The sequence below is a fragment of the Bos taurus genome, chromosome 19, assembly GCF_002263795.3.
Source record: "Bos taurus isolate L1 Dominette 01449 registration number 42190680 breed Hereford chromosome 19, ARS-UCD2.0, whole genome shotgun sequence".
Classification (NCBI taxonomy): Eukaryota; Metazoa; Chordata; class Mammalia; order Artiodactyla; family Bovidae; genus Bos; species Bos taurus.
In genome coordinates this window covers 46,506,457-46,533,534 of record NC_037346.1, presented here as the reverse complement: position 1 = coordinate 46,533,534, position 27,078 = coordinate 46,506,457, and the positions used below count along the sequence as shown (strand labels likewise).

Below are 27,078 nucleotides of genomic sequence, written 5' to 3'. Positions count from 1 at the left end.
TGTTTTTATTCATATTTTATCATATCCTCATTCACACCTCAAACTGCTGCTATCTGGCTTTCTCTTCTCCTGAAACTGCTTTTACCAAGTTCACCAGTTGATTATTTACTGCCAAAGTGATGAACACATTTAATTCTTTTGTTTCATATAACACTTTCCTCCTTGAAACTTTTTTTTCTCTTTGTTTTGTGGTTACAGCTTTCTCATGGGCTCCCTCCTACCATTCTGCTTACTTCTTCTTAATGTCCTTTATAAACCACTCTTTCTTCACTATTACTTAAATGTTAGCATGTCCCAGTCCTCTATCCTTGGTTCTCTTTTTATTATACTCTATAAACTTCTTCTGAATTTAACTACAAGCAACATGTTGATGACTCTCAAACTTCTATTTCTAGCCTAGACTATCTACTGCATATCTTCAATTCTATGTCCACGAGCATCTCAGACACAATTTTATCTTCATTTTTGCACTAAAACCTGATCTTCGTCCTACATTCCCTATCTTATTAGAAAGTATCATCATGAAATAAGTCTCCCAAGCCAGAAATCTGTTATTCATCCTAACTCCTCTCTTTCTGTCTTCCGTAACTTAAACAACAATGATGTTTTGCCTCCTAGATATCATATTTGTTCCCTTCTTTCCATCCCTTGAGCCAATGCCTTAGTTCAACACTCATGATTTCTAACCAGGATAACTATGAGTTTTAAAATATCTCCCTACTTTCAAACTTACTCTCCTTTAGTCCTTTTTTAATTCCTTTTTTTTTGAGATATAATTGACATACAGCACTATATAAGTTTAAGATGTACAGCATAATGGTTTGATTTGCATATATTGTGAAATGATTACCATAAGTTTAGTGAACATCCATCATCTCATATAGATACAAAATTAAAGAAAAAATGTTTTTCCTTGTGATGAGGAATCTTAGGATTCACTGTCTTAACAACTTTCATATATAACACACAGCAGTGTTAATTGTATCTATCATGCTGTACATTACATCCTTAGTATTTATTTATCTTATAATCAGAAGTTTGTACCTTTTGACCACTTTCATCCAATTCCCCCTCCCCCAAACCCCCTCTGGTAAACACAAATCTGATCTCTTTTTCTATAAATTTGTGGGGTTTTAGATGTATAACTGACATACAACACTGTGTTAGTTCCTACAACATGATACCTACAACATGATTCAGTATTTCTTTACATTACAAAATGGTCAACATGGTAAGTATGGCTATCATCCATCATCATACAAAGATATTACATTATTACTGTTTCACCTCTTAATCTTCCTCACCTGTTTCTCTCATCCCCCTACTCCATTCCCCTTTGGCAACTATCTGTTTACCCTCTGTATCTGTGACTCTGTTTAGGTTTTGTTACATTTGTTCCTTTGTTTTATTAGATTTTGCATATAAAATAAATCATACGGTATTTGTCCTCCTCTGACTTATTTCACTTAGTATAACACCGTCTTGGTCCATCTGTGTTGTCACAATCTTTAGTCCTTTCTCAACACCACTATAAAAATGTGTGTTACAAAGTGCAAAATTAATCATGTCACTTTTCAATGCTGAATTTTCAATGACTCCCTTGTGGCTCAGCTGGTAAAAAATCCAACTGCAATGTGGGACACCTGGGTTCAATCCCTGGGTTGGGAAGATCCCCTGGAGAAGGAAAAGGCTATCCATCCAGTATTCTGGCCTGGGTAATTCCACGGACTGTACAGTCCATGGGGTTGCAAAGACTCGGACACGACTGAGCAACTTTCACTAGAGCCTTCAGGGTAAAGTTCTAACTCTTCTGCTCAGAAAAAAAACAAAAGTAAAACCCTTCTTTATCTGCTCTTGACCTTACTCCCAACAACTATGCACCACCAAGTCAATGGTCAAACTTTGATTTCATGATTTCAACAAGAACTGTAAAGTTCGTTGAAAAACAGACATACACACATGTGTGCCTTGGATCTGATGCATATATCTCTGAAGCAAGATCTAGAATGAAATCAAAGAATCTGGGTTTAACAAATTTCCTAAGTAATACTGATATAAATCAGTCAAAGATCCACTGCTGTAAGTTCTACTGGGCTTCTTAGAGTTCCTTTGATTTCTCAGCATTTCCTTCTAACTCCTTCCAGTCCCCTTCCCTGAACTCCCAGTTCTTGACTACTTCCTACTCATGTTTAAAAACTCAACTCCAATGTCATCTCCTCTGGGAAGAATTTTCTGACTACCCTATTGCGTGTGTACATATTGTGTGTGCTTTCCATAAGACTCAGTCAATGTTTACCTATATGGTATTTAACTGGTACAGTATCATAGTATTCAATTGGTGTTCTCGTTGTCATCTCAATATACTGTAAGCTTTTTTAATCTTTATGTATAGTATCCAGCAAGCAATAGGTGCTCAATAAACTTTCAATGAATAAATGAAATAGCTTTCCTCTGAACTCACACAACACAGTACCACCTGTATGAGAAAAATTCAGTCTTTCTTTACATGTTTCTCCTTTACTTTCACACTACCACCACACTCACAATACTTTTAACACCAGTCTGATGACAGAAGAGTTCCCACACCAAGCAATTCTGTACAACACCAGCTGGAAGGCCTATAATTTAACTCAATTCTGACACTATCTACCAGAAATAACATCCCATAGGTTAAGAGTTCAGTCCCACGAGACACCCCACCCCCACTTCAGATGCCAATTGTAAGTGGGAGGACTTCAGGCTACCCACAACTTCTATCCAACTTGGCTATAAACTGGGTGTTCTTATGACCTCCTCCCACTTGGGCTCAGTTATTTGCTAAAGCACTTCACAAAACTCAGGGCAACAGTTAGCTCTGTGTGCCAGTTTATTAAAAGATATGATAAAGTATACAGATGAACAGCCAGATGAAGAGATATATGAGGTGATATCTGGGAGGATCTCAAGTAAGCCTTCCTCAAAAAAGCATAATCAATTATACACTCAGTTTCCAGTCCCTCTTCCATCTTGGGAGCAGGAGTGGGATGGGCTGAAAATTCTAAGCTTCTAATCTTGGCTTGGTCTTTAGGTTAACCAGCCCCCATTCAGCCCACACCCAGGAGCCCCACCAGAGCTGCCTCATTAGAACAAAAGATGCTCCTAGTGCTCTTATCACTTAGGAATTTATAAGAGTTTTAGGAGCTCTGTGCCAGAAATGAGGGCAGAGATTAAATTTATATTTCTTATTATAAATCACAATATCACATCAATTTCCCTGGCAATTATTCAAATTCTGCCACATTAACATTATACATTCACTGAACTTTTATATTCTGTATTGTAATATACTCTTTTGTTATTTATATCTTGCCTTACTAGCTAGACCAAAAGATTCCTAAATATAAATATTTTATATTTGTTTGATTACATATTACATGACACCTTACATATAACAGGCACTCAAGATCAAGTCTGCCACACTTAGTCATTCAGGACACGCACTGTATAATGCCAAGGAATCCTGTTTACACAGATGACAATGTGCCCCAGAAGCTGTGCTATGCATTAGCCCCAGTCATACTGACTGATGAAGCAAGTCAAAAACTCATTGAATAATGTAAAAAAGAATATATTTTTAGAAATTGATTTTAAGTTAATTTAAAAACATAAAAATTTTCAAAAATTGAAAATTATATACAATTTTCTCTGAAAGCTCTTAGGATTCACATCAATCAACCTTATGCCATAAATATCTCATGCAGAGGGGGTAAAGTCCTCTTCTAATATTTTCCTGGCCAAAAGCAGTTTCACATCAGCACAACCTTCTCAATTACTTTACCTTTCCTGATTTCTATAGTGCTGTAGGTACTAAAATCACACAAACAAATAAATATATCCTGATGGAGTCAACACAGAATATTTGATGGGGCTATATAGGCTTTAAAAAACCTTACTAATTTTATTCAAAGACTTTTTTATCAAGATAAATTCATGACCTCAGTAGAGTTGCTCTGTTAGACTGTTTTTTTTTTTTTAATTTTTATCCAGAAAACCAACTTATACTTGTTATATATACCATCAACGTCAAGGGTTTTCTCTAACATCTGATGTTCTTCAGGCTTTACAGAAACACTGAGTTCATCTAAAGCATCTTTTAAGTCCTTAGCTTGAATTCTGTTCCAGTTCATTGAGCTGACAGTATGGAGCGCAGTGTGTATATCTGAAAGCAAATGGGGATTCTGTAAGTCACTTAATATCCTTTGGAAACTTCTGAACAATAATGTACCTAAAATTCTAGACTATTGTCCAAACATGTATCTCAATTAACTTTATCTCTGTGATTCCAAAATTAATAAGACAAAAACAATCTTTTGTTTCAAGAATTTCCCTGAGAAACCAGTTATTTTTGATTCAATACAAAAAAAGTTGACTGAGTTTTTCTTATTTAGCTGAATAAAATAAACAATTTTTAAAAATCTAAATATAGCCATTATTGCATCTTGTAAGGAAATGTTCAATTTTTTTTTTTTTTTTTTTTGGTCAGTGAGAGAGATTTCAGAGCTTATCTCTAAGAAACTATTCAAATTTCAGAATATAAAGCTATTATTCCTGAATTTTCTTCTATTTAAAAATATTTCCTGCCTTTTTTTTGCTTAGTCCTCATAACTTTTACTCTTTTAAAAGTACTCCAAAACTGTGAGAGTACTGTTTTTAGAAATATATTTTGCCTAAAAGCAGAAATGGCCTTTACTTTTTAACCTAAAAGATATCTATATACAAGGGTCAAATGCCACAAATGTAGATGAAATACAGACTGAAAAGTTTCAAGATTATAGGAAATAGATAAAAGGGTTTTTCTCTGAGGAAAATAAAAATGCTAGAGGTTCTTTCAAGCTGAAGCACTCTGCATTCCTCTGCTGCTAAGTCACTTCAGTCATGTCTGACTCTGTGCGACCCCATAGACGGCAGCCCACCAGGCACCCCCGTCCCTGGGATTCTCCAAGCAAGAACACTGGAGTGGCTTGCCACTGCCTTCTCCAAGGCATGAAAGTGAAAGTGAAGTCGCCCAGTCGTGTCTGACTCTTAGCGACCCCATGGACTGCAGCCTACCAGGCTCCTCCATCCATGGGATTTTCCAGGCAGGAGTACTGGAGTGGGGTGCCATTGCCTTCTCTGGGTCTTAGCTAAACCTCTAGGAGTTTTCTCCTCTAAACAGGATCCTCAGGATTAGACCCATGTCCCTAACTGCTTTATCACCAAGTTATACAAATCATCATACACTCAAAGTCACTATTTGGACCAGAATCCCTAGTTTCCTAAGAGACTATGGAAAAAAATTTTTAAGGAGGCAAAATACAAATACATAAAAAAGTTACAGGATTAATTTATTAGATAAGAAAAATTTCCAACAAATCGTAATTCATGAGCTCCTTAATTTCTCCAATAAATTCCAGTAGGCTTTTTTGTAGAAATTTACAAACTGGTTCTAAAATTCATATGGTGATATAAAAAGACCTACAGTTGCCAAAACAACTTTTGAAAAGTTGGAGAACTGATACAACCTAATGGAGTTCAATGTTTATTAGAAAGTTATAGTAATTAGGCAATGTTGTTATTAGTGTAAAGATAGAAAAAAGACCAATAAAACAGAACAGAGAATCTGGGAATATATATATGTGTGTGTATGAAATTAAAAGACGCTTACTCCTTGGAAGGAAAGTTATGACCAACCTAGATAGCATATTCAAAAGCAGAGACATTACTTTGCCAACAAAGGTTTGTCTAGTCAAGGCTATGGTTTTTCCTGTGGTCATGTATGGATGTGAGAGTTGGACTGTGAAGAAGGCTGAGAGCCAAAGAATTGACGCTTTTGAACTGTGGTGTTGGAGAAGACTCTTGAGAGTCCCTTGGAGTGCAAGGAGATCCAACCAGTCCATTCTGAAGGAAATCAGCCCTGGGATTTCTTTGGAAGGAATGATGCTAAAGCTGAAACTCCAGTACTTTGGCCACCTCATGCGAAGAGTTGACTCATTGGAAAAGACTCTGATGCTGGGAGGGATTGGGGGCAGGAGGAGAAGGGAACGACAGAGGATGAGATGGCTGGATGGCATCACTGACTTGATGGACGTGAGTCTGAGTGAACTCCGGGAGTTGGTGATGGACAGGGAGGCCTGGCATGCTGCGATTCATGGGGTTGAAAAGAGTCGGACATGACTGAGCGACTGATCTGATCTGATATATATATACACATATATATACACACACACATGTTATATGTGTGGTGTGTGTGTGCGTGTTAGTTGCTCAGTTATATCTGATTCTTTGCAACCCCATGGACTGTAACTGCCAGGCTCCTCTGTCCATGGAATTCTCCAGGCAATAATACTGGAGTGGGTAAAGCATTCCCTTCTCCAGGGGATCTTCCCGACCTAGGGATCAAACTCAGACCTCCTGCATTGCAGGCAGATCCTTTGCCATCTGAGCCACCAGGGAAGCCATATATATATATATACATATATAAATATATACATATACATATACACACACACATTTATATACAGTTGACTTTTGAACAATGTGAGGTTTGAGGCACTGACCTCTGTACAGTCAAAAATCCACATATAACTTTATGGTTGGTCTCCCATATTCATAGTTCTACGTCCGCAAATTCAATCAACTTTGGATTGTATACTACTATAGTACACATTTATTCAAAATAATCCACATATAAGTGGACCCAACCCATTCAAATCTGTGTTGCTTGATGGTCAACTGTGTGTGTGTATATATATATGTGTGTGTGTGTGTATGTGTGTGTGTGTGATTTTCTATAAAAGTACAAAGACAAATCAGTGGAAAAAGTATAGTCTTTTCAACAATGGTACTGGAACAAATGGATAAATGGATATCCATATTCAAAAAATAAAAGATCTTTGATTCAAACTTTACTTCATATACAAAATTTAACTAAAAATAGATCATATGCCAAATACGCAAAATGAAAATCCATAAAATTTTAGACTAAAACATACCAAAACGCCTTTTTAACCTCTAGTAAGGCAAAGATTTCATATATATAAAACCAAAAGCACAATGCATAAAAGAAAAAAACTTGATTAGACTTCATCAAAATTAATGCTCTTCTAAAGACACTTAAGAAAATGAATATACAGAGATAGGCAAAAGACTCATTTGCTAGGTATACATCGTATACTTGACTTGTACCCAGAATATTCACAGACATTTTTTAAAAATCCAACTTAAAAAGTGGAGAAAAGCTCTGAACAGATACTTTACCAAAGAAGACACACAGCTAAAAAGTAAGCACAAGAGAAGACGCTCACCAGCATTAGTCATTAAGGAAATTCAAACTAAAACCACAATGGATACAGCTATACACTTATTAGAATGATTAAAATTTAAAAGACAGACTATATTCAGAATTGGCAAAAATCTGGAAGAAGTGGAAGTCTCTTACATTGCTGGTGGGAATGTAAAATGGTGTAAACACTTTGGAAATTGGCAGTTTCTTAAAAAGTTAAATACATACCTAGTATCCAATCAATAACTGGCAATTACCCAAGAGAATTAAAGCATATGTCTATGCTTTATACAAATAGAAACTTTATTTGTAACAGGCAAAAACTGGAAACAACCTAATGTGTTTCAGTAGGTAAGTAAATAAATCATGGTATATCTATAAAATGGAGTACAATTCAGTCATAAACAAGAATAAACTATTGATACATGGTACAACATGAATTAATCTCAAAATAATTATTCTTAGTGGAAGAATCCAGAAAAAAAAAAAAAGAGTACAACCACTGGTCTTCCCTGATAGCTAAGTGGTAAAGAATATGCCTGCCAACACAGGAGACACTCTGGCCCAGAAAGATCCTACATGCTATGGAACAAGTAAGCCCATGAACCACAACTACTGAACCTGTGCTCTGGAGCCCAGGAACCGCAATTACTGAGCCACACGCTGCAACTACTAAAGTCCGTGTGCCCCAGAGCTCATACTCAGCAACAAGAGAAGCCACCACAATGAGAAGCCCTTGAAACACAGCAAAGAGTGGCCCCTACTTACGGCAACTAGAGAAGGGCTGCAAGCAGCAACAAAGACCCAGAGCAGCCAAAATAAATAAATAAATAATTTTTTTTAAAAAATGAGTACTCCATTTGTATAAAACTTTGGGTATGCTAACAAATCTCTACTGACAGAAAGTACATCAGTGCTTGCCTGGGGATGGGAAGAAGAAGGATCTGGAAAGGCAGGAGAGATTACAAAGTGACATGGGGAAATTTAGGGGTTAAATGTGCTCATTACTGATTGTGATGACAGTTTCATAAGCATATGTGTATGTCAAAACTTATCAAATTGTGCACTTTAATCATAAAAATATACAGTTCATTTGTATGCCATTTATAACCCACGACAGCACTTAAAAATAATAATAATGACAAAATACAATGCAAACTATGACACATATCTAAAAGGAAAGAGTTATTGACTCACCTTTAAATTCAGAAACTGGCTTACTTGTGTTAAAAGTTTCCAAAATTTGTTTGAGATTTACTTCACCAGTTTCTAAAAAGTAAAGTATAAGGGTTATGAAATGGCAAGTTGTAAATGCTAATAATTATTAAATAACCATAACAGAGAGGTGGGTGAGCAAATTTTATAATTTCTGAAAAGTAGTTGGATAAAAACCAATTAATTTAAAATAAGTCAGTTCAGTCGCTCAGTCGTGTCTGACTCTTTGCAACCCCATGAACCACAGCACGCCAGGCTTCCCTGTCCATCACCAACTCCTGGAGTCCACCCAAACCCATGTCCATCGAGTTGGTGATGCCATACAACCATCTCATCCTCTGTCGTCCCTTCTCCTCCAGCCCTCAGTCTTTCCCAGCATCAGGGTCTTTTCCAATGAGTCAGCTCTTTGCTTCCGGTGGCCAAAGTACTGGAGTTTCAGCTTCAACATCAGTCCTTCCAATGAACACCCAGGACTGATCTCCTTTAGGATGGACTGGTTGGATCTCCTTGCAGTCCAAGGGATTCTCAAGAGTTTCTCCAAAAACACAGTTCAAAAGCATCAATTCTTTGGTGCTCAGCTTTCTTTATAGTCCAACTCTCACATCCATACATGACTACTGGAAAAACCATAGCCTTGACTAGACGGACCTTTGTTGGCAAAGTAATGTCTCTGCTTTTTAATATGCTGTATACTTTTACCCATAATCTGTTCTCTCAAAGGAAGGGGGAAAATCTAATTATATTAACTTATTCAGCTTAAACAATTAAATATTGATATATACATTTTACAGATTTGATGCCAAATAAACAGATATATCTTTAAAATATTTCCAGAAAAAGTTAATTTTAATTAGTTTTCAATATGCCTATGTTCTCATTATATTTCTAAGAACTAGTTTGTTCTTAGAAATATACACATACACAACAGATATTCCATGTACGTGGTAAAACTAAGGTTTCATAAAGCTCAGAACAGTACAGACTGTTCTTTCAAAAAACTCACCATCAGTAGATGTTTCTTTCAGAATCTCCTGGAATGCCTTGTTGCTTAATGGAACTCCAGCACTCAAGAGTTGGGAGCTCAGTTCCTTTATAGGCATCTTATCATTTCTGATCTTTTCAAGAGTTGTAATCTCTTTATATAAATCTGTAAACACATGAAGAACAGAGAACAGATAATGAAGTTTGCATAAAAAGTTAACATCCTAGCTTGCACATAGCTTAGGTGTATTACAGAAGGAATTCTGAGTTAAAAAGTTTTTAAAACATATCAATGGGCTTTGCTTTTAGAAGCCAATTAATCAATAAGCAAAATTTAACATCACTGTGCTGTGCTCAGTCACTCAGTTGTGTCCGACTCTATGACCCCATGGACTGTAGCCTGCCAGGCTCCTCTGTCCATGGGGATTCTCCAGGCAAGAATACTGGAGTGGGTTGCCATGCCCTCCTCCAGAGGATTATCCCAACCCACGGACTGAAGCCAGGTCTCCCACATTGCAGGTGGATTCTTTACCATCTGAGCCACCAGGAAAGCCCAAGAATACTAGAGTGGGTAACCTATCCCTTCTCCAGGGGATCTTCTTGACCCAGGAATCAAAGTGGGGTCTCCTGCATTGCAGTAAGATTCTTTACCAGCTGGGCTAACAGGAAAGCCCAGCATCACTAGTTGGGCAAAAGTTTGGTTTCTGCAAAATTTTTGTAAAAACCCACTATTATTCAATATATATAAATACATTGCTTTTATACATTCTTTTCCCTTATAGGTTATTATAAGATATTGAGTTTAGTTCCCTATACTATACAGTAGATCCTTGTTGGTGATCTATTTTATATATAGCAGTGGGCGTATTTTAATCTAAAACTCCTAATTTATCGCCCACCTCCTCTTCAGTAACCATGCTTGTTTTCTATGTCTGTGAATGTATTCAACTTCTGTAAATAAGTTTATTTTGTATTATTTTTTAGCTTCCAAATATAAGTGATATCATGTGATATTAGTCTTTCTCTTTCTGACTTACTTCACTTAGTATGATAATCTCAAGGTCCACCCATGTTGCTGCAAAATGGCATTATTTTTTCTTTTTTATGGCTGAGTAGTATTCCTGTGTGTGTGTGTGTGTGTGTGTGTGCGTGCGTGTGTGTATCACACGTTCTTTATCCATTCATCCATTGATGTGCATTTGAGTTGTTTTCATATCTTGGCTAATTTAAATAATGTTGTGATGAACTTAGGGGGTGCATATACCTTTGTGAATTAGTTTTTATACACTTTGAATAAATACCCATAAGTGGTACAGCTGAATCATATAGTAGTTCCATTATTAATTTTTTTGAGGAATCTTCATACTTTTTTTCCACAGTGGCTGCACCACCAATATTTCACCACTTTCTCACCAACTCCTTTTATTTCTTGTCTTTTTTATAATGGGTATTCTAACAGGTGGGAGGTTTAGATTTACATTTTCCTAAAAATTAGTGATGCTGAACATTTTTTTCATGTGCCTCTTGGCTATTTGTCTGTCTTCTTTGGGAAAATGTCTATTTTACTTCTCTCCCATTTTTTAAATCAGTTTTTGTTATTGTTGTTGAGTTGTGTAAGTTACTTATGTATTTTGGATATTAACTCTTTATTACATGTAGCATGGGCAAATATCTACTCCCATTTGGTAGGTTGTCTTTTTGTTTTGTTGATGGTTTCCTTTGCTGTGAAGAATCTTTTTAGTCTGATGTTGTCCTATTAGTTCATTTTTGCTTTTGTTTTTCTTTCCTAGGAACAAATATCCAAAAAAATATTGCTAAGACATTTCAAAGAATGAACTGCCTATGTTTGTTTCTAGGAGTTTTTATAGCTTCAGTACTTAAAATCATGTTTGTCTGTTGTGTGAGATAGTTGTCTAGTTTTATTTGTGTGTGTGTGTGTGGCTGTCCAGTTTTTCCAACAGCATTTATTGAAGAGGAAACTATCCATTCTCCAATGTATGTTCTTACTCCTTTGTTCTTCTCTGTTTGTGACCAATGTTACTAGATGTGTAGAGTTGGACTCCTGGGTTTGAAAATTTTAGACTTTTTTCATATTGGTTTTGTACCCTGCCAATTTGTTTATTATTTCTAATAGTTTTTTGGTAGAGTATTTAGGGTTTTCTACATATAAAATCATATCATCCTCAAATAGTGACTGTTTTACTTCTTTCTTTCCAATATGGATGCCTTTTATTTATTTCTTGCCTAATTGCTATAGCTTTCTTGAGTATGCAAAACCCTTTGACTGTGTGGGTCACAACAAACTGTGGAAAATTCTTAAAGAAATGGGAATACCAGACCACCTGACCTGCCTCCTGAGGAATCTGTATGCAGGTCAAGAAGCAACAGTTAGAAATGGACATGGAAAAACAGACTGGTTCCAAATAAAGAAAGGAGTATGTCAAGGCTGTATATTGTCATCCTGATTATTTAAATTATATGCAGAGTACATCATGAGAAGAGCTGGGCTGGATGAAGCACAAGCTGGAATCAACATTGCTGGGAAAAATATCAAAATGCAAATGATACCACTCTTATGGCAGAAAGCGAAGAACTAAAGAGCCTCTTGATGAAAGTGAAAAAGGAGAGTGAAAAAGTTGGCTTAAAACTCAACATTCAGAAAACTAAGATCATGGCATCTGGTCCCATCATTTCATGGCAAATAGATGGAGAAACTATCGAAACAGTGAGAGACTTTATTTTCTTGGGCTCCAAAATCACTGCAGATGGTGACTGCAGCCATGAAATTAAAAGACACTTGTTCCTTGTAAGAAAAGTTATGACCAACCTACATGGCATATTAAGAAGCAGAGAATCACTTTGCCAACAAAGATCCATCTGGTAAAAGCTATGGCTTTTCCAGTAGTCATGTATGGATGTGAGAGTTGGACTACAAAGAAAGCTGAGCTCCAAAGAATTGATGCTTTTGAACTGTGGTGTTGGAGAAGACTCTTGAGAGTCACTTGGACTGCAAGGAGATCCAACCAGTCCATCCTAAAGGAAATCAGTCCTGAATATTCATTGGAAGGACTGATGCTGAAGCTGAAAATCCAATACTTTGGCCACCTGATGTGAAGAACTGATTCATCTCAAAAGACCCTGATGCTGAGAAAGATTGAAGGTGGGAGGAGAAGGGGATGACAGAGGATGAGATGGTTGGATGGCATCACTGACTCAATGGACATGAGTTTGAGTAAACTCCCGGAGTTGGTGATGGACAGGAAAGCCTGGCATGCTACAGTCTATGGGGCCGCAAAGTGTCAGACATGACTGAGCAACTGAACTGAACTGAACTGAACTGAATTGCTGTAGCTAAGATTTCCAATACTGTGTTGAATAAGAGTGGCATCATTATCTTATTCCTGATTTTAAAGGAATAGTTTTTAGTTTTTCACCATTGAGTATGATAAAAGCTGTGGGTTTCTCATATATAGCCTTCATTATCAATGCAAAGAAATAGAGGAAAACAATAGAATGGGAAAGACTAGAGATCTCTTTAAGAAAATTAGAGCTACTAAGGGAACATTATGTTGAGGCATGTTCCTTCTATGCCCACTTTACTAAGAGTTATTATCATAAATCATCACTGACTTTACAAATGCTTTTTGTGTATCTATTGAGATACCCACATATTTTTTATCCTTCATTAAGGTAGTGTTGTCAGGTTTTCCCAGGTGGTGCTAGTGGTAAAACAAAACAAAACCAAAAAAAACAACCCTACCAATGCAGGAGACATGATATGCAGGTTTGATCCCTGGGCTGGGAACATCCCCTGGAGGAGAGCATGGCACCCACTCCAGTATCTTTGCCTGGAGAATCCCATGGACAGAAGAGCCTGGCAGGCTACAGTCCATGGCATCACAGAGTCGGACATGACTGAAGTGACTTAGCACAGCACACAAGGCAGTGTATCATGTTGATTGACTTGCAGACATTTAACCATCCTTGAATCCCTGGAATAAATTTCACTTGGTCATGGTGAATGATCCTTTTAATATATTGTTGTATTCATTTTGCTAATATTGGGTTGAGGATTTTTGCATTTAAATTTCTCACAGATATTGGACTATAATTTTCTATTTTGTGGTATCTTTGTCTGTTTTTTTGCCTTTTCATACAGTTCATGGGGTTCTCAAGGCAAGAACACTGAAGTGGTTTGCCATTCCCTTCTTCAGTGCAAAAAGGGAAAATGGTTGTCTAAGGAGGCCTTACAAATAACTGAGAAAAGAAGAGATGCTAAAGGCAAAGGAGAAAAGGAAAGATATACCCATCTGAATGCAGAGTTCCAAAGAATAGCAAGGAGAGATAAGAAAGCCTTCCTCAGTGATCAATGCAAAGACATAGAGGAAAACAATAGAATGGGGAAGACTAGAGATCTCTTTAAGAAAATCAGAGATACCAAGGGAACATTTCATGCAAAGACAGGGACAAAAAAGGACAGAAATGGTATGAACCTAACAGAAGCAGAAGATATTAAGAAAAGGTGGCAAGAATATATAGAAGAACAATACAAAAAAAGATCTTCACGACCCAGATAACCACGAAGATATGATCACTCACCTAGACATAGTGCATAGTCAGGTGGGCCTTAGGAAGCATCACTAGGAACAAAGCTAGTGGAGGGGATGGAATTCCAGCTGAGCTATTTCACATCCTGAAAGATGAAGCTGTGGAAGTGCTGCACTCAATGTGTCAGCAAATTTGGAAAACTCAGTAGTGGCCACAGGACTGGAAAAGGTCAGTTTTCATTCCAATCCCAAAGAAAGGCAACATGAAAGAATGTTCGAAGTACTGCACAATTGTACTTATCTCACACACTAGACAAAGTAATGCTCAAAATTCTCCAAGCCAGGCTTCAGCAATATGTGAACCATGAACTTCCTGATGTTCAAGCTGGTTTTAGAAAAGGCAGAGGAACCAGAGATCAAATTGCCAACATCTGTTGGATGATAGGAAAAGCAAGAGAGTTCCAGAAAAACATCTACTTCTGCTTTACTGACTACACCAAAGCCTCTGTGTGGTGCACGACAAACTGTGGAAAATTGTTAAAGAGATGGGAATACCAGACCACCTGACCTGCCTCCTAAGAAATCTGTATGCAGGTCGAGAAGCAACAGTTAGAACCGAACAAGAAACAATGGACTGGTCCCAAATTGGGAAAGAAGTACATCAAGGCTGTATACTGTCACCCTGCTTATTTAACTTATATGCTAAGTACATTATGCGAAATGCTGGGCTGGATGAATCACAAGCTGGAAGCAAGTTGCCAGGAGAAATATCAATAACCTCAGATATGCAGATGACACCACCCTTACGGCAGAAAGTGACGAGGAACTGAAGAGCTCTTGATGAAACTGAAAGAGGAGAGTGAAAAAGCTGGCTTAAAATTCAACAGTCAAAAAACTAAGATCATGGCATCTGGTCTTATCACTTCATGGCAAATACATGGGGAAACAATGGAAACAGTGACAGACTTTATTTTTGGGGCTGCAAAATAACTGCAGATGGTGACTTCTGCCATGAAATTAAAAGACGCTTGTTCCTTGGAAGAAAAGCTATGACAAACCTAGACAGCATATTAAAAAGCAAAGACATTACTGTGCTAACAATGGTCTGTCTAGTCAAAGCTACGGTTTTTCCAGTAGTCATGCATGGATACGAAAGTTGAACCATAAAGAAAGCTTGAGTGCCAAAGAATTGATGCTTTTGAACTGTAGTGTTGGAGAAGACTCTTGAGAGTCCCTTGGACTGCAAGAAGATCCAACCAGTCCATCCTAAAGGAAATCAGTCCTGAATATTCACTGGAAGGACTGATGCTGAAACTGAAGCTCCAATACTTTCATCTGCTGACGTGAAGGACTGACTTACTGGAAAAGACTCTGATGCTGGGAAAGACTGACGGCAAGAGGAGAAGGTGACAACAGAGGATGAGATTGTTAGATGGCATAACCAACTCAATGGATATCAGTTTGAGCAAGTTCTGGGAGTTAGTGATGGACAGGGATGCCTGGCGTGCTGCAGTCCATGGGGTCGCAAAGAGTCGGACACGACTGAGTGACTGAACTGAACTGATCTTATCTGGTTTGGGTATCAGGGTAATCTTGGCTCTGCGAAATGACTTAGGAAGTGGAACCGATGTCTTCTGCATTACAGGCAGATTCTTTACCATCTGTGTGTGCTGTAGTTCACAGGGTTGCAAAGAGTCCGATATGACTTCTCAACTGAGCAACAACTCCCTACAGAGATGCTTTACTGAACAAAAATGACAAAGAAGAGAAAAAATGTTTTTTTCAATTCTTTTGGGAAACCACTAGCATAAATGATTTTAAAAAGGAAAACATAAAAATAAGCAAAATGAAGAATGAAATGGAAGTATTACTGTAGATGTTATAAATAACTACAAAAATACTAAGAATTTATTGTTAAAAACTTTATACCATTATAGCAATAAGTTTTTATATAAAAAGACAAACTCCTAGGTAAAAATTTACCAAAATTGACTTCAACAATAAAAGAAAAACTAATAATCATATAACATTAAAGATTAATTAGTAATCAAAAACCTACCCAAAAAGAACTATGGCTTCTTTTTTGTGAATACCACTAGACATGAAAGGAATATGCAATTCCAATGTTATATAAGCTATTTTAGGATTTAGAAAAAGAAAGAATACTTTCCAAATTACAAGGATAATTAAGACATTGAAGCCTGACAATGCCAGTACAAGAAAACAAAGCTATCATTAGTCTCACTCATAAATAGAGATTAATAAATTGTAAACAAAGTTTACAGAAATAAAATTTTCTATTTTTATTTTATTTGAAAAATTAAAAGAATAATATATCATGACCACGATGGGATTAATCCAAAAATCCAAGTTTCATTTAATATTATAAAATTCAACTCTTGTAACTCACCACACTAACAGACTAAAAGAGAAAACTCACATGACCTACCTTAAGAGATACATAAAAATTGTTTGGAAAATTCATGATAAACCAAGTAAACAAATATAAATTCAATCTTTTTAGCAAAAAAGGAATATAAGGCAATTTCCTTAGACTGGTAAATGGTATTTATGAAAAACCCACACCAAATTCACACTTGTTTGTGAAGCTCTTTCTATAAGAAATATCCTATCTCTGGAATTCAAGGTTGGGGAAGTAGAAAAGTAGGGCTCTACCTTATGTATTATTATGACCATTCACCCCAATAAATGAGCATCTGCTTTTAAAACATGGACAAGATCACTTGTTTCTGTTAGTCTTCTCCAAATACAGAAGAATATCCATACACTTTCCAAAAAAGTTCCAATTCACAGTGACCAATATATCAATATAGTTTCATAACAACCTCCCTAAACTTACAGTCTTCTCACTCCTTTTTAAAAAATTTAGTCAGTGTGAACAGGTATACTCTAAAGAGGAAACCTGAGAGGTAACTGAGGTACTCACCATCTGTTGCAGAGTTTCTAAGTTGTTCTTTACTCAAAGGTTTCTCCAAGGTAGGTAAAAAGTCTTTAACTGCAACTTTCCCATCAGAGACACTATTAACAATGTTCCAAGGATCTTCTGTTCCTAGAGAGAAAGAGAAAGATGACAAAATGTGAAGATATTTAATTGGTTAGTCCATTCAAATAAGCACATAAACAACTTGATTTGGGTAAAACGTATTCACTTTCTAGAAATCCGTCTTGAGGTTTTTCTGTCTGCAATATCCTCCAAACTGAAAGCTCCACAAAATGTATAGGTCTAATTGTTTATATTAGAAAACAAGAAACACTGCACTACTTCACCTTTTTAGTTCAACCCATGAAGGTAAACAATAAAGCCAACAAAACAGCAAAGTGAACCCAAGGAAAGTAATGCTACAATTGGGGAGGGAACCCCTTTTTCTCCTTATCCGGTGTTTGGAAAGAATAACAGTGATCCTGGTAAGATGCTAATAAATTGACATTTTATTAAAGTATTATTCACTGTTTTGGTTATGTGAATAATCTGTGTATGAGTGTGTTCTATATTGCCAACTTATATTTTCAGTTTCATTAATGTCTGACTACTATAGTAGGGAGATGGTGATTGTTTTCCTGTTTTGTTTATGCTGCTGGTTAGCTGCATGGGTTGAACATTTAAGATAAATTAATTTTAATTTTCTTGTTCTTTATGAAAAGCAATTAATGCTATAAAATTTCCTGCAAGATTGTTTTTATCAGATTTTGTATTTTGATATATTTCGTTTTCACGGTCACTCATTTCTAAAATTTTTAAATTTCTACTTTAATTTATTTAGCCCAAAGCCACCTTTGAGCTTCCCAGGTGGCTCAATAGTAAAGAACCTACCTGCCAATGCAGGACATGGGTTTGAGCAGGAAGATCCTCTGGAGGAGAAAATGGCAGCCACTCCAGGTTCTCCCTGGGATAATCCCATGGACAGAGGAGTCTGGCAGTTTACGTCCATGGGGTTGCAAAGAGTTGGATGTGACTGAACGCACGTGCATTTATTTTTTAACCAAAGAATTACTTACAACATTTGTTTTCAGACTTTAAAGCAAAAATTTTCCATATTCTTTCATAAATAATGCTTGTTATTACCTAATGATAATAGACACAGTGCCTGATGAACTATGGATAGAGGTATGTGACATTGTACAGGAGACAGGAATCAAGACCATCCCCAAGAAAAAGAAATGCAAAAAAGCAAAATGGCTGTCTGAGGAGGCCTTACAAATACCTGTGAAGAGAAGGGAAGTGAAAAGCAAAGGGGAAAAGGAAAGATATACCCATTTGAATGCAGAGTTCCAAAGAATAGCAAGGAGAGATAAGGAAGCCTTCCTCAGCTATCAATGCAAAGAAATAGAGGGAAACAACAGAATGGGAAAGACTAGAGATCTCTTCAAGAAAATTAGAGATACCAAGGGAACATTTCATGCAAAGATGGGCTAAATAAAGGACAGAGATGGTATGGATCTAACAGAAGCAGAAGATATTAAGAAGAGGTGGCGAGAATACACAGAAGAACCATACAAAAAAAGATCATCATGACCCAGATAATCATGATGGTGTGATCACTGACCTAGAGCCAGACATCCTGGAATGTGAAGTCAAGTGGGCCTTGGGAAGCATCACTACGAACAAAGCTAGTGGAGGTGATGGAATTCCAGTTGAGCTACTTCAAATCCTGGAAGATGATGCTGTGAAAGTGCTGCACTCAATACGCCAGCAAATTTGGAAAACTCAGCAGTGGCCACAGGACTGAAAAAGGTCAGTTTTCATTCCAATCCCAAAGAAGGGCAATGCCAAAGAATGATCAAACTACTGCACAATTGCACTCATCTCACACGCTAGTAAAGTAATGCTCAAAATTCTACAAGCCAGGCTTCAGCAATACATGAACCGTGAGCTTCCAGATGTTCAAGCTGGTTTTAGAAAAGGCAGAGGAACCAGAGATCAAATTGTCAACATCTGCTGGATCATCAAATAAGCAAGACAGTTCCAGAAAAACATCTATTTCTGCTTTATTGACTATGCCAAAGCCTTTGACTGTGTGGATTACAATAAACTGTGGAAAATTCTGAAACAGATGGGAATACCAGACCACCTGATCTGCCTCTTGAGAAATCTATATGCAGGTCAGGAAGCAACAGTTAGAACTGGACATGGAACAACAGACTGGTTCCACATAAAAAAGGAGTATGTCAAGGCTGTATATTGTCACCCTGCTTATTTAACTTATGTGCAGAGTACATCATGAGAAACGCTGGGCTGGAGGAAGCACAAGCTGGAATCAACATTACCAGGAGAAATATGAATAAACTCAGATATGCAGATGACACCACCCGTATGGCAGAAAGTGAAGAAGAACTAAAGATCCTCTTGATGAAAGTGAAAGAGGAGAGTGAAAAAGTTGGCTTAAAGCTCAACATTCAGAAAACGAAGATCATGGCATCTGGTCCCATCACTTCATGGCAAATAGATGGGGAAACAGTGGAAACAATGGCTGACTTTATTTTTCTGACCTCCAAAATCACTGCTGATGGTGACTGCAGCCATAAAATTAAAGGACGCTTACTCCTTGGAAGGAAAGTTATGACCAACCTAGACAGCATATTCAAAAGCAGAGACATTACTTTGCCAACAAAGGTCCATCTAGTCAAGGCTATGGTTTTTCCTGTGGTCATGTATTGATGTGAGAGCTGGACTATAAAGAAAGCTGAGTGCTGAAGAATTGATGCTTTTGAACTGTGGTGTTGGAGAAGACTCTTGAGAGTCCCCTGGACTGCAAGGAGGTCCAACCTGTCCATCTAAAGGAGATCAGTCCTGGGTGTTCATTGGAAGGACTGATGCTGAAGCTGAAACTCCAATACTTTGGCCACCTGATGCAAAGAGCTGACTCATTTGAAAAGACCCTGATGCTGGGAAAGATTGATGGCAGAAGGAGAAGGGGACGACAGAGGATTAGATAGTTCAATGGCATCACCGACTCAATGGACATGGGTTTGGGTAGACTTCGGGAGTAGGATGGACAGGGAGGCCTGGCGTGCTGCGGTTCACGGGGTCACAAAGAGTCGGACATGACTGAGCGACTGAACTGAACTGAATGGTGAGTCTATGTGGTCTGAATGACTTCTGATATTTAGAATTCATCGAAATATTTCTTTGTGGCTTAAATATCATCTATTTTCATGAACATTCCATAGGCATTTGAAGAGTGTGTTTAGTATATAAAGTACTATTGTCTGTTTCTCAAATAAAGTTTAATATTGTTACTTTAATCTCAATCTCTTTCAATCTATCTCTCATCTTTCACTGAAGATTTATGTGTTCAGCTGAAAGTGTATGTGTTTATATATATGGTGTTGTCCTACAGGGATTAGAATAAGTCTAACTTATATGAAGTATTTTATGCTACAAATTTATTGCATTTCTTCTATATTTTTATGATATGAATATAAATCTAATTTATTGTTTATGATTTGCTATTTGTATAGGCTTACTCCCTGGAAGAAAAGTTATGACCAACCTAGATAGCATACTGAAAAGCAGAGACATTACTTTGCCAACAAACGTCTGTCTAGTCAAGGCTATGATTTTTCCAGTGGTCATGTATGGATGTGAGAGTTGGACTGTGAAGAAAGCTGAGTGCCGAAGAATTGATGCTTTTGAACTGTGGTGTTGGAGAAGACTCTTGAGAGTCCCTTGGACTGCAAGGAGATCCAACCAGCCCATTCTGAAGGAGATCAGCCCTGGGATTTCTTTGGAGGGAATGATGTTGAAGCTGAAACTCCAGTACTTTGGCCACCTCATGTGAAGAGTTGACTCAATGGAAAAGACTCTGATGCTGGGAGGGATTGAGGGCAGGAGGAGAAGGGGACGACAGAGGATGAGATGGCTGGATGGCATCACTGACTCGATGGACGTGAGTCTGAGTGAACTCCAGGAGTTGGTGATGGACAGGGAGGCCTGGCGTGCCTCATGGGGTCGCAAAGAGTCGGACACAACTGAGCGACTGAACCAAACTGATAGGCTATATTTTACTTAACCAAACCCCTAGTGATGGATACTAAGTTACTTTCATTTTTTCTCCCATAAACAATGTTACAATGAGCATTCTTGTACATCTCTCTACAAGAGACTCTCTGGGCTATTTACCTAAGACAGAATTATCAAGTCCTAAGAAATATCCATACTTAATTTGACAAGTACTGCCAGCTTTCTATGCAGAATGACTCTCTATACACTATTTTACCTACCCAACAGCAATTCTTGAGTATTCCCACCTCTCTTCATATACATATTTAGCCACTGGGGTTTCTTCTTATGTGTACTGACTTCTTATATCCTTCCAATGAATATTTTTCTAACTAATACTGAGTTGCAGAATTTCTTACATGTTCAAGATATTAATCTTTAGTTAGTCCTAAAAGTTGTAGTTATCTTCTTCCAATCTATTCAGTTCAGTTCAGTTCAGTCACTCAGTCGTGTCCAACTCTTTGTGACCACCAGAATCACAGCACGCCAGGCCTCCCTGTCCATCACCAACCCCCAGAGTTCACCCAGACTCACGTCCATCGAGTCAGTGATGCCATCCAGCCATCTCATCCTCTGTCGTCCCCTTCTCCTCCTGCCCCCAATCCCTCCCAGCATCAGAGTCTTTTCCAATGAGTCAACTCTTCACATGAGGTGGCCAAAGTACTGGAGTTTCAGCTTTAGCATCATTCCTTCCAAAGAAATCCCAGGGCTGATCTCCTTCAGAATGGACTGGCTGGATCTCCTTGCAGTCCAAGGGACTCTCAAGAGTCTTCTCCAACACCACAGTTCAAAAGCATCAATTCTTCGGCGCTCAGCCTTCTTCACAGTCCAACTCTCACATCCATACATGACCACAGGAAAAACCATAGCCTTGACTAGACAGACCTTTGTTGGCAAAGTAATGTCTCTGCTTTTCAATATACTATCTAGGTTGGTCATAACTTTCCTTCCAAGGAGTAGGCGTCTTTTAATTTCATGGCTTCAGTCACCATCTGCAGTGATTTTGGAGCCCAGAAAAATAAAGTCTGACACTGTTTCCACTGTTTCCCCACCTATTTCCCATGAAGTGATGAGATAGGATGCCATGATCTTCGTTTTCTGAATGTTGAGCTTTAAGCCAACTTTTTCACTCTCCTCTTTCACTTTCATCAAGAGGCTTTTGAGTTCCTCTTCACTTTCTGCCATAAGGGTGGTATCATCTGCATATCTGAGGTTATTGATATTTCTCCCGGCAATCTTGATTCCAGCTTGTGTTTCTTCCAGTCCAGCATTTCTCATGATGTACTCTGCATATACGTTAAATAAGCAGGGTGACAATATACAGTCTTGATGTACTCCTTTTCCTATTTGGAATCAGTCTGTTGTTCCATGCCCAGTTCTAATTGTTGCTTCCTGACCTACATATAGGTTTCTCAAGAGGCAGATCAGGTGGTCTGGTATTTCCGTCTCTTTCAGAATTTTCCACAGTTTATTGTGATCCACACAGTCAAAGGCTTTGGCATAGTCAATAAAGCAGAAATAGATGTTTTTCTGGAACTCTCTTGCTTTTTCCATGATTCAGTGGATGTTGGCAATTTGATCTCTGGTTCCTCTGCCTTTTCTAAAACCAGCTTGAACATCAGGAAGTTCACAGTTCACATATTGCTGAAGCCTGGCTTGGAGAATTTTGAGCATTACTTTACTAGCGTGTGAGATGAGTGCAATTGTGCGGTAGTTTGAGCATTCTTTGGCATTGCCTTTCTTTGTGATTGGAATGAAAACTGACCTTTTTCAGTCCTGTGGCCACTGCTGAGTTTTCCAAATTTGCTGGCATATTGAGTGCAGCACTTTCACAGCATCATCTTCCAGGATTTGAAATAGCTCAAGTGGAATTCCATCACCTCCACTAGCTTTGTTCATAGTGATGCTTTCTAAGGCCCACTTGACTTCACATTCCAAGATGTCTGGCTCTAGGTCAGTGATCACACCATCGTGATTATCTGGGTCGTGAAGATCTCTTTTGTACAGTTCTTCTGTGTATTCTTGCCATCTCTTCTCAATATCTTCTGCCTCTGTTAGGTCCATGCCATTTCTGTCCTTTATCGAGCCCATCTTTGCATGAAATGTTCCCTTGGTATCTCTAATTTTCTTGGAGAGATCTCTAGTCTTTCCCATTCTGTTGTTTTCCTCTATTTCTTTGCATTGATCACTGAAGAAGGCTTTCTTATCTCTTCTTTCTATTCTTTGGAACTCTGCATTCAGATGCTTATATCTATCCTTTTCTCCTTTGCTTTTCGCTTCTCTTCTTTTCACAGCTATTTGTAAGGCCTCCCCAGACAGCCATTTTTCTTTTTTGCATTTCTTTTCCAACCTATTACATATCTGGTAATTATTTAGAGTCCTTCATTTTATTATCACAAATGCTTAATCATGATATAATCAAATCTTTTTTACTCAGTGGCTATACTTTTGGGAATATTGTTTATAATAAATTATTCACAGCCACAGGCAGAATATTTTCTCCATCAGCTTTAATGTGTTACCTTTTAGATTAATTCATTTGAAGATTATTTTTGTATATTGTATGAAGTCGTAATCCACCTTCATTTTCTTCCATACAATGAGCCAGTTTTCCCATGTTGTTGTTCAGTCACCCAGTTATGTGTGACTCTTTGCAGTCCCACGTACTGCAGCACGCCAGGCTGCTCTGTCCCTCACCATCTTGATGTCATCTCTATCATGTGTCAAGTTTCTCTAAATAGGAGTCTCTGTGGATACCTTTACTGTGATGCATTGGACTACTTGTAACACTTCATTACACACATTCAATAGTATATTAATATGCAAAGCAACCCATATTATTCTATTTTCAAAATGGTCTTAGCTATTCACGGATCCATAATATTCTAAAATAAATGCCAATAAATACCAATCTTTCCATTTCTAAACTCATCAAGGAAAAAAAATGGGGGAGAAGGCCCAAATCAATAAAATCAGAAATGAAGAAGGAGAAGTTACAACTGAAGCCGCAGCAATACAAAGGATCATGATTTTACTGTATGGACAATTATATGCCAATAAATGGGCAACCTAGAAGACCTGTGTACATTTCTAGAAATCTATAATCTTCTAAGACTGAATGAGGAAGAAATGGAAAATATGAACATACCTGCTACCAGTAAAAAATTGAATCTGTAATTTTAAAAACTCCCAACAAAGTCCAAAATTAGATGGCTTCACAGGTGAATTCTACTGAATAGTTAGAGAAGAGTTAATACCTATCACTATTTCAAAATATTGCAGAGGAAGGAACTCTACCAAACTCATTCTATACAGCCACCATTGCCCTGATAACAAAACCATAAAAAGAGATTCAGTGTAATTCTTATCAAAATACCAATGGTATTTTTCACAGAACTAAAACAAATAATTCTAAAATTTGTGTAGAAATACAAAAGACCCTTCAAATAGCCAAAAAATTCTGAGAAAGAAGAATAAAACTGGAGACATCATAATTTCTGATTTTAAACTATACTACAAAGTAATAGTAATCAAAATAGTATGGTACTGGTACAAAACAGACACACAATTCAATGCAACATAATAGAGAGCCCAAAAATGAACCCACACTTATGTGGGCAATAAATCTATGACAAAGGTGGGAGAACACACAATAGGGAAAAGACACCTTCTTCACTAAATGGTGTTGTGAAAACTGGGAAGCTACATGCAAGAAATTAAACTGCACTCCCCTCTCACATGATGCAAAAAAATAAATTCAAAATGAATACTTAAATGTAAGACCCAAACCCACGAAACTTCTAGAAAAAACATAGGCAGGATGTTCTTTGACGTAAGTCTTTGTAATATTTTTTTGGACATGTCTCCTTAGGCAAGGGAAACAAAAGCAAAAATAAGCAAATGGGACTAACTCAAACTAAACTAAAATCTTTTTGCATAGTGAAGGAAGCTATCAACAAAATGAAGAAGCTACCTACTGAATGTCAGGTGATATTTGCAAGTAATATTAATGTATCCAATAAGAGTATCCAAAATATACAAAGAACTGGTATAACTCAATGCCAAAAAAATAAGCAAACACATTAAAGAACAAGCAGAGGATATCAATACATATTTTTCCACAGAAGACATACAGATGACCAACAGGTACATGAAAAGATGTTCAACATCACTAATCATCAGGGAAATGCAAATCAAACCCACAATGAGATATCACCTCACACCCGTCAGAATGGCTGTTATCAAAAAGACAACAAATAGGGGCTCCCCTGGTGGCACAGTGGTAAAGAATCCATCCGATGCAGGAGACACAGGCTCAATCCCTGGTCCAGGAAGATCCCATATGCTGTGGAGCAACTAAGGCATGCACCACAACTATTGAGCCTGTGCTCCAGAGCTCAGGAACCACAACCACTGAGCCCACGTGTGGAAACTGCTGAAGCCTGTATGCCCTAGAGCCTGTGCTCTGCAACAAGAGAAGCCACCACAATGAGAAGCCAATGCACTAAAACAAACAGTAGCCCCTGCTTGCTGCAACTGGAGAAAAGCCCTCTCAGCAACGAAGACCCAGCACAGCCAAAAAATAAATAAATAATAAAAAAAAAACCAAGTATTATTTTTTAAAAAGACAACAAATAACAAGTTTTGGCAAGATGTGAAGAAAAGGGAAATCTGTACTGTCGGTATGTAATTTGGTGCAACCACTATGGACAACAGTATGGTGGTTTCTCAAAAAACTGAAAACAGTGCTACCATTATGACTCAGCAATTCCACTCCTGGGCATATATCCAAAGAAAACAAAAACATTAATTAGAAAAGAGATAGTCATCCCTTTGTTTACTGGTGCATTTATAATATCCAAGATATGGAAGCAACCTAAGTGCCCAACAGTATATGAATAGACAAAGCAGATGTGCTGTACATGTACAATGCAATACTATTCAGCCATAAAAAAGAATAAACCCTTGTAATTTACTGCAATATGGATGGACCTAGATGGTATTATGCCAAATGAACTAAGTCATACAGAGAAATACAAAACTATATGATTTTAATCATATGTGAAGCCTAAAAAAAAAAAACAAGAGAAGTAAACAAAAATAACAAAAATATAAACAGATTTTTAGATACAGGGAACAAATAAGTATTTGCCAGAGGGGAAAGTTTTGGGAAGAGAAGAAAATAGGTTGAGGGGAATTAAGAGGTGCAAACTTACAGTTATCAAAGAAATGAGTCATGGGTATGAAATGTACAGTGAGTGGAACATAGTAACTATGTAGTGTCTTTGTGTGGTGACGTAGGGTAATTAGAATCATTGTGGTGACAGTTTGAAATGTTTAGAAATATCAAATCACCATGTCACGTAATAGGAATTAACATTGTGTTGCAGGTCAATTATACTTAAAAGCAAACTCATAGAAAAAGATATCAGATTTGAGGTTACCAGAGATGGAGGACGGAGGGTGGTTAAAAGGTAAAAACTTCCAGGTACAAGATTAATAAGCACTAGGGATGGGATGTGCATCATGATAAATATAATTAATGCTGTATGTTATATATGAAAGTTATTGAGAGTAAAGCCTAAGGGTTCTCATCACAAAAAAAAAGTATTATTTCTATTTCTTTAATTTTGTGTCTATATGAGAGATAGATGTTCACTAAACTTACAGTGATAATTACTTGATGTATATAAATTAAATCACTATGCAATACACCTTAAACTTATATAGTGCTGTATATCAATTACATCTCCATAAAACCAGAAGAAAAAAAGAATGAGGTAGCTTATAGAATATAATAAAACACAGAACAGTATCTAAGACACACTGTTAAGTTTTTAAAGCCAATTATGGAATATTATGGGCCTCCCACGGGATGCAAGTAGTGAAGAGCCCACCTACCAATGCAGGAGACCTGGGTTCAATCCCTGGGTAGGGAAGATCTCCTGGAGAGGGCATGGCAACCCACTCCAGTATTCTTGCCTGGAGAATCCCCATGGACAGGGGAGCCTGGT

The 27,078-nt window shown here is 37.5% G+C and overlaps 1 protein-coding gene across 1 annotated transcript in view; it reads right to left on the bottom strand.

Moving 5' to 3' along the window:
- The window catches only part of EFCAB13 (EF-hand calcium binding domain 13), a 210,438-nt gene that overhangs the window by 76,819 nt on the left and 106,541 nt on the right, over positions 1–27,078 (bottom strand). Inside the window, exons 19-22 of the mRNA XM_059878370.1 lie at positions 16,991–17,113; positions 9,519–9,662; positions 8,498–8,569; positions 4,055–4,198 (exon numbers count right to left, since the gene is read on the bottom strand). Of these exons, the coding sequence (XP_059734353.1) occupies positions 4,055–4,198; positions 8,498–8,569; positions 9,519–9,662; positions 16,991–17,113 (483 nt within the window). The remainder of the gene's footprint in view (positions 1–4,054; positions 4,199–8,497; positions 8,570–9,518; positions 9,663–16,990; positions 17,114–27,078) is intronic.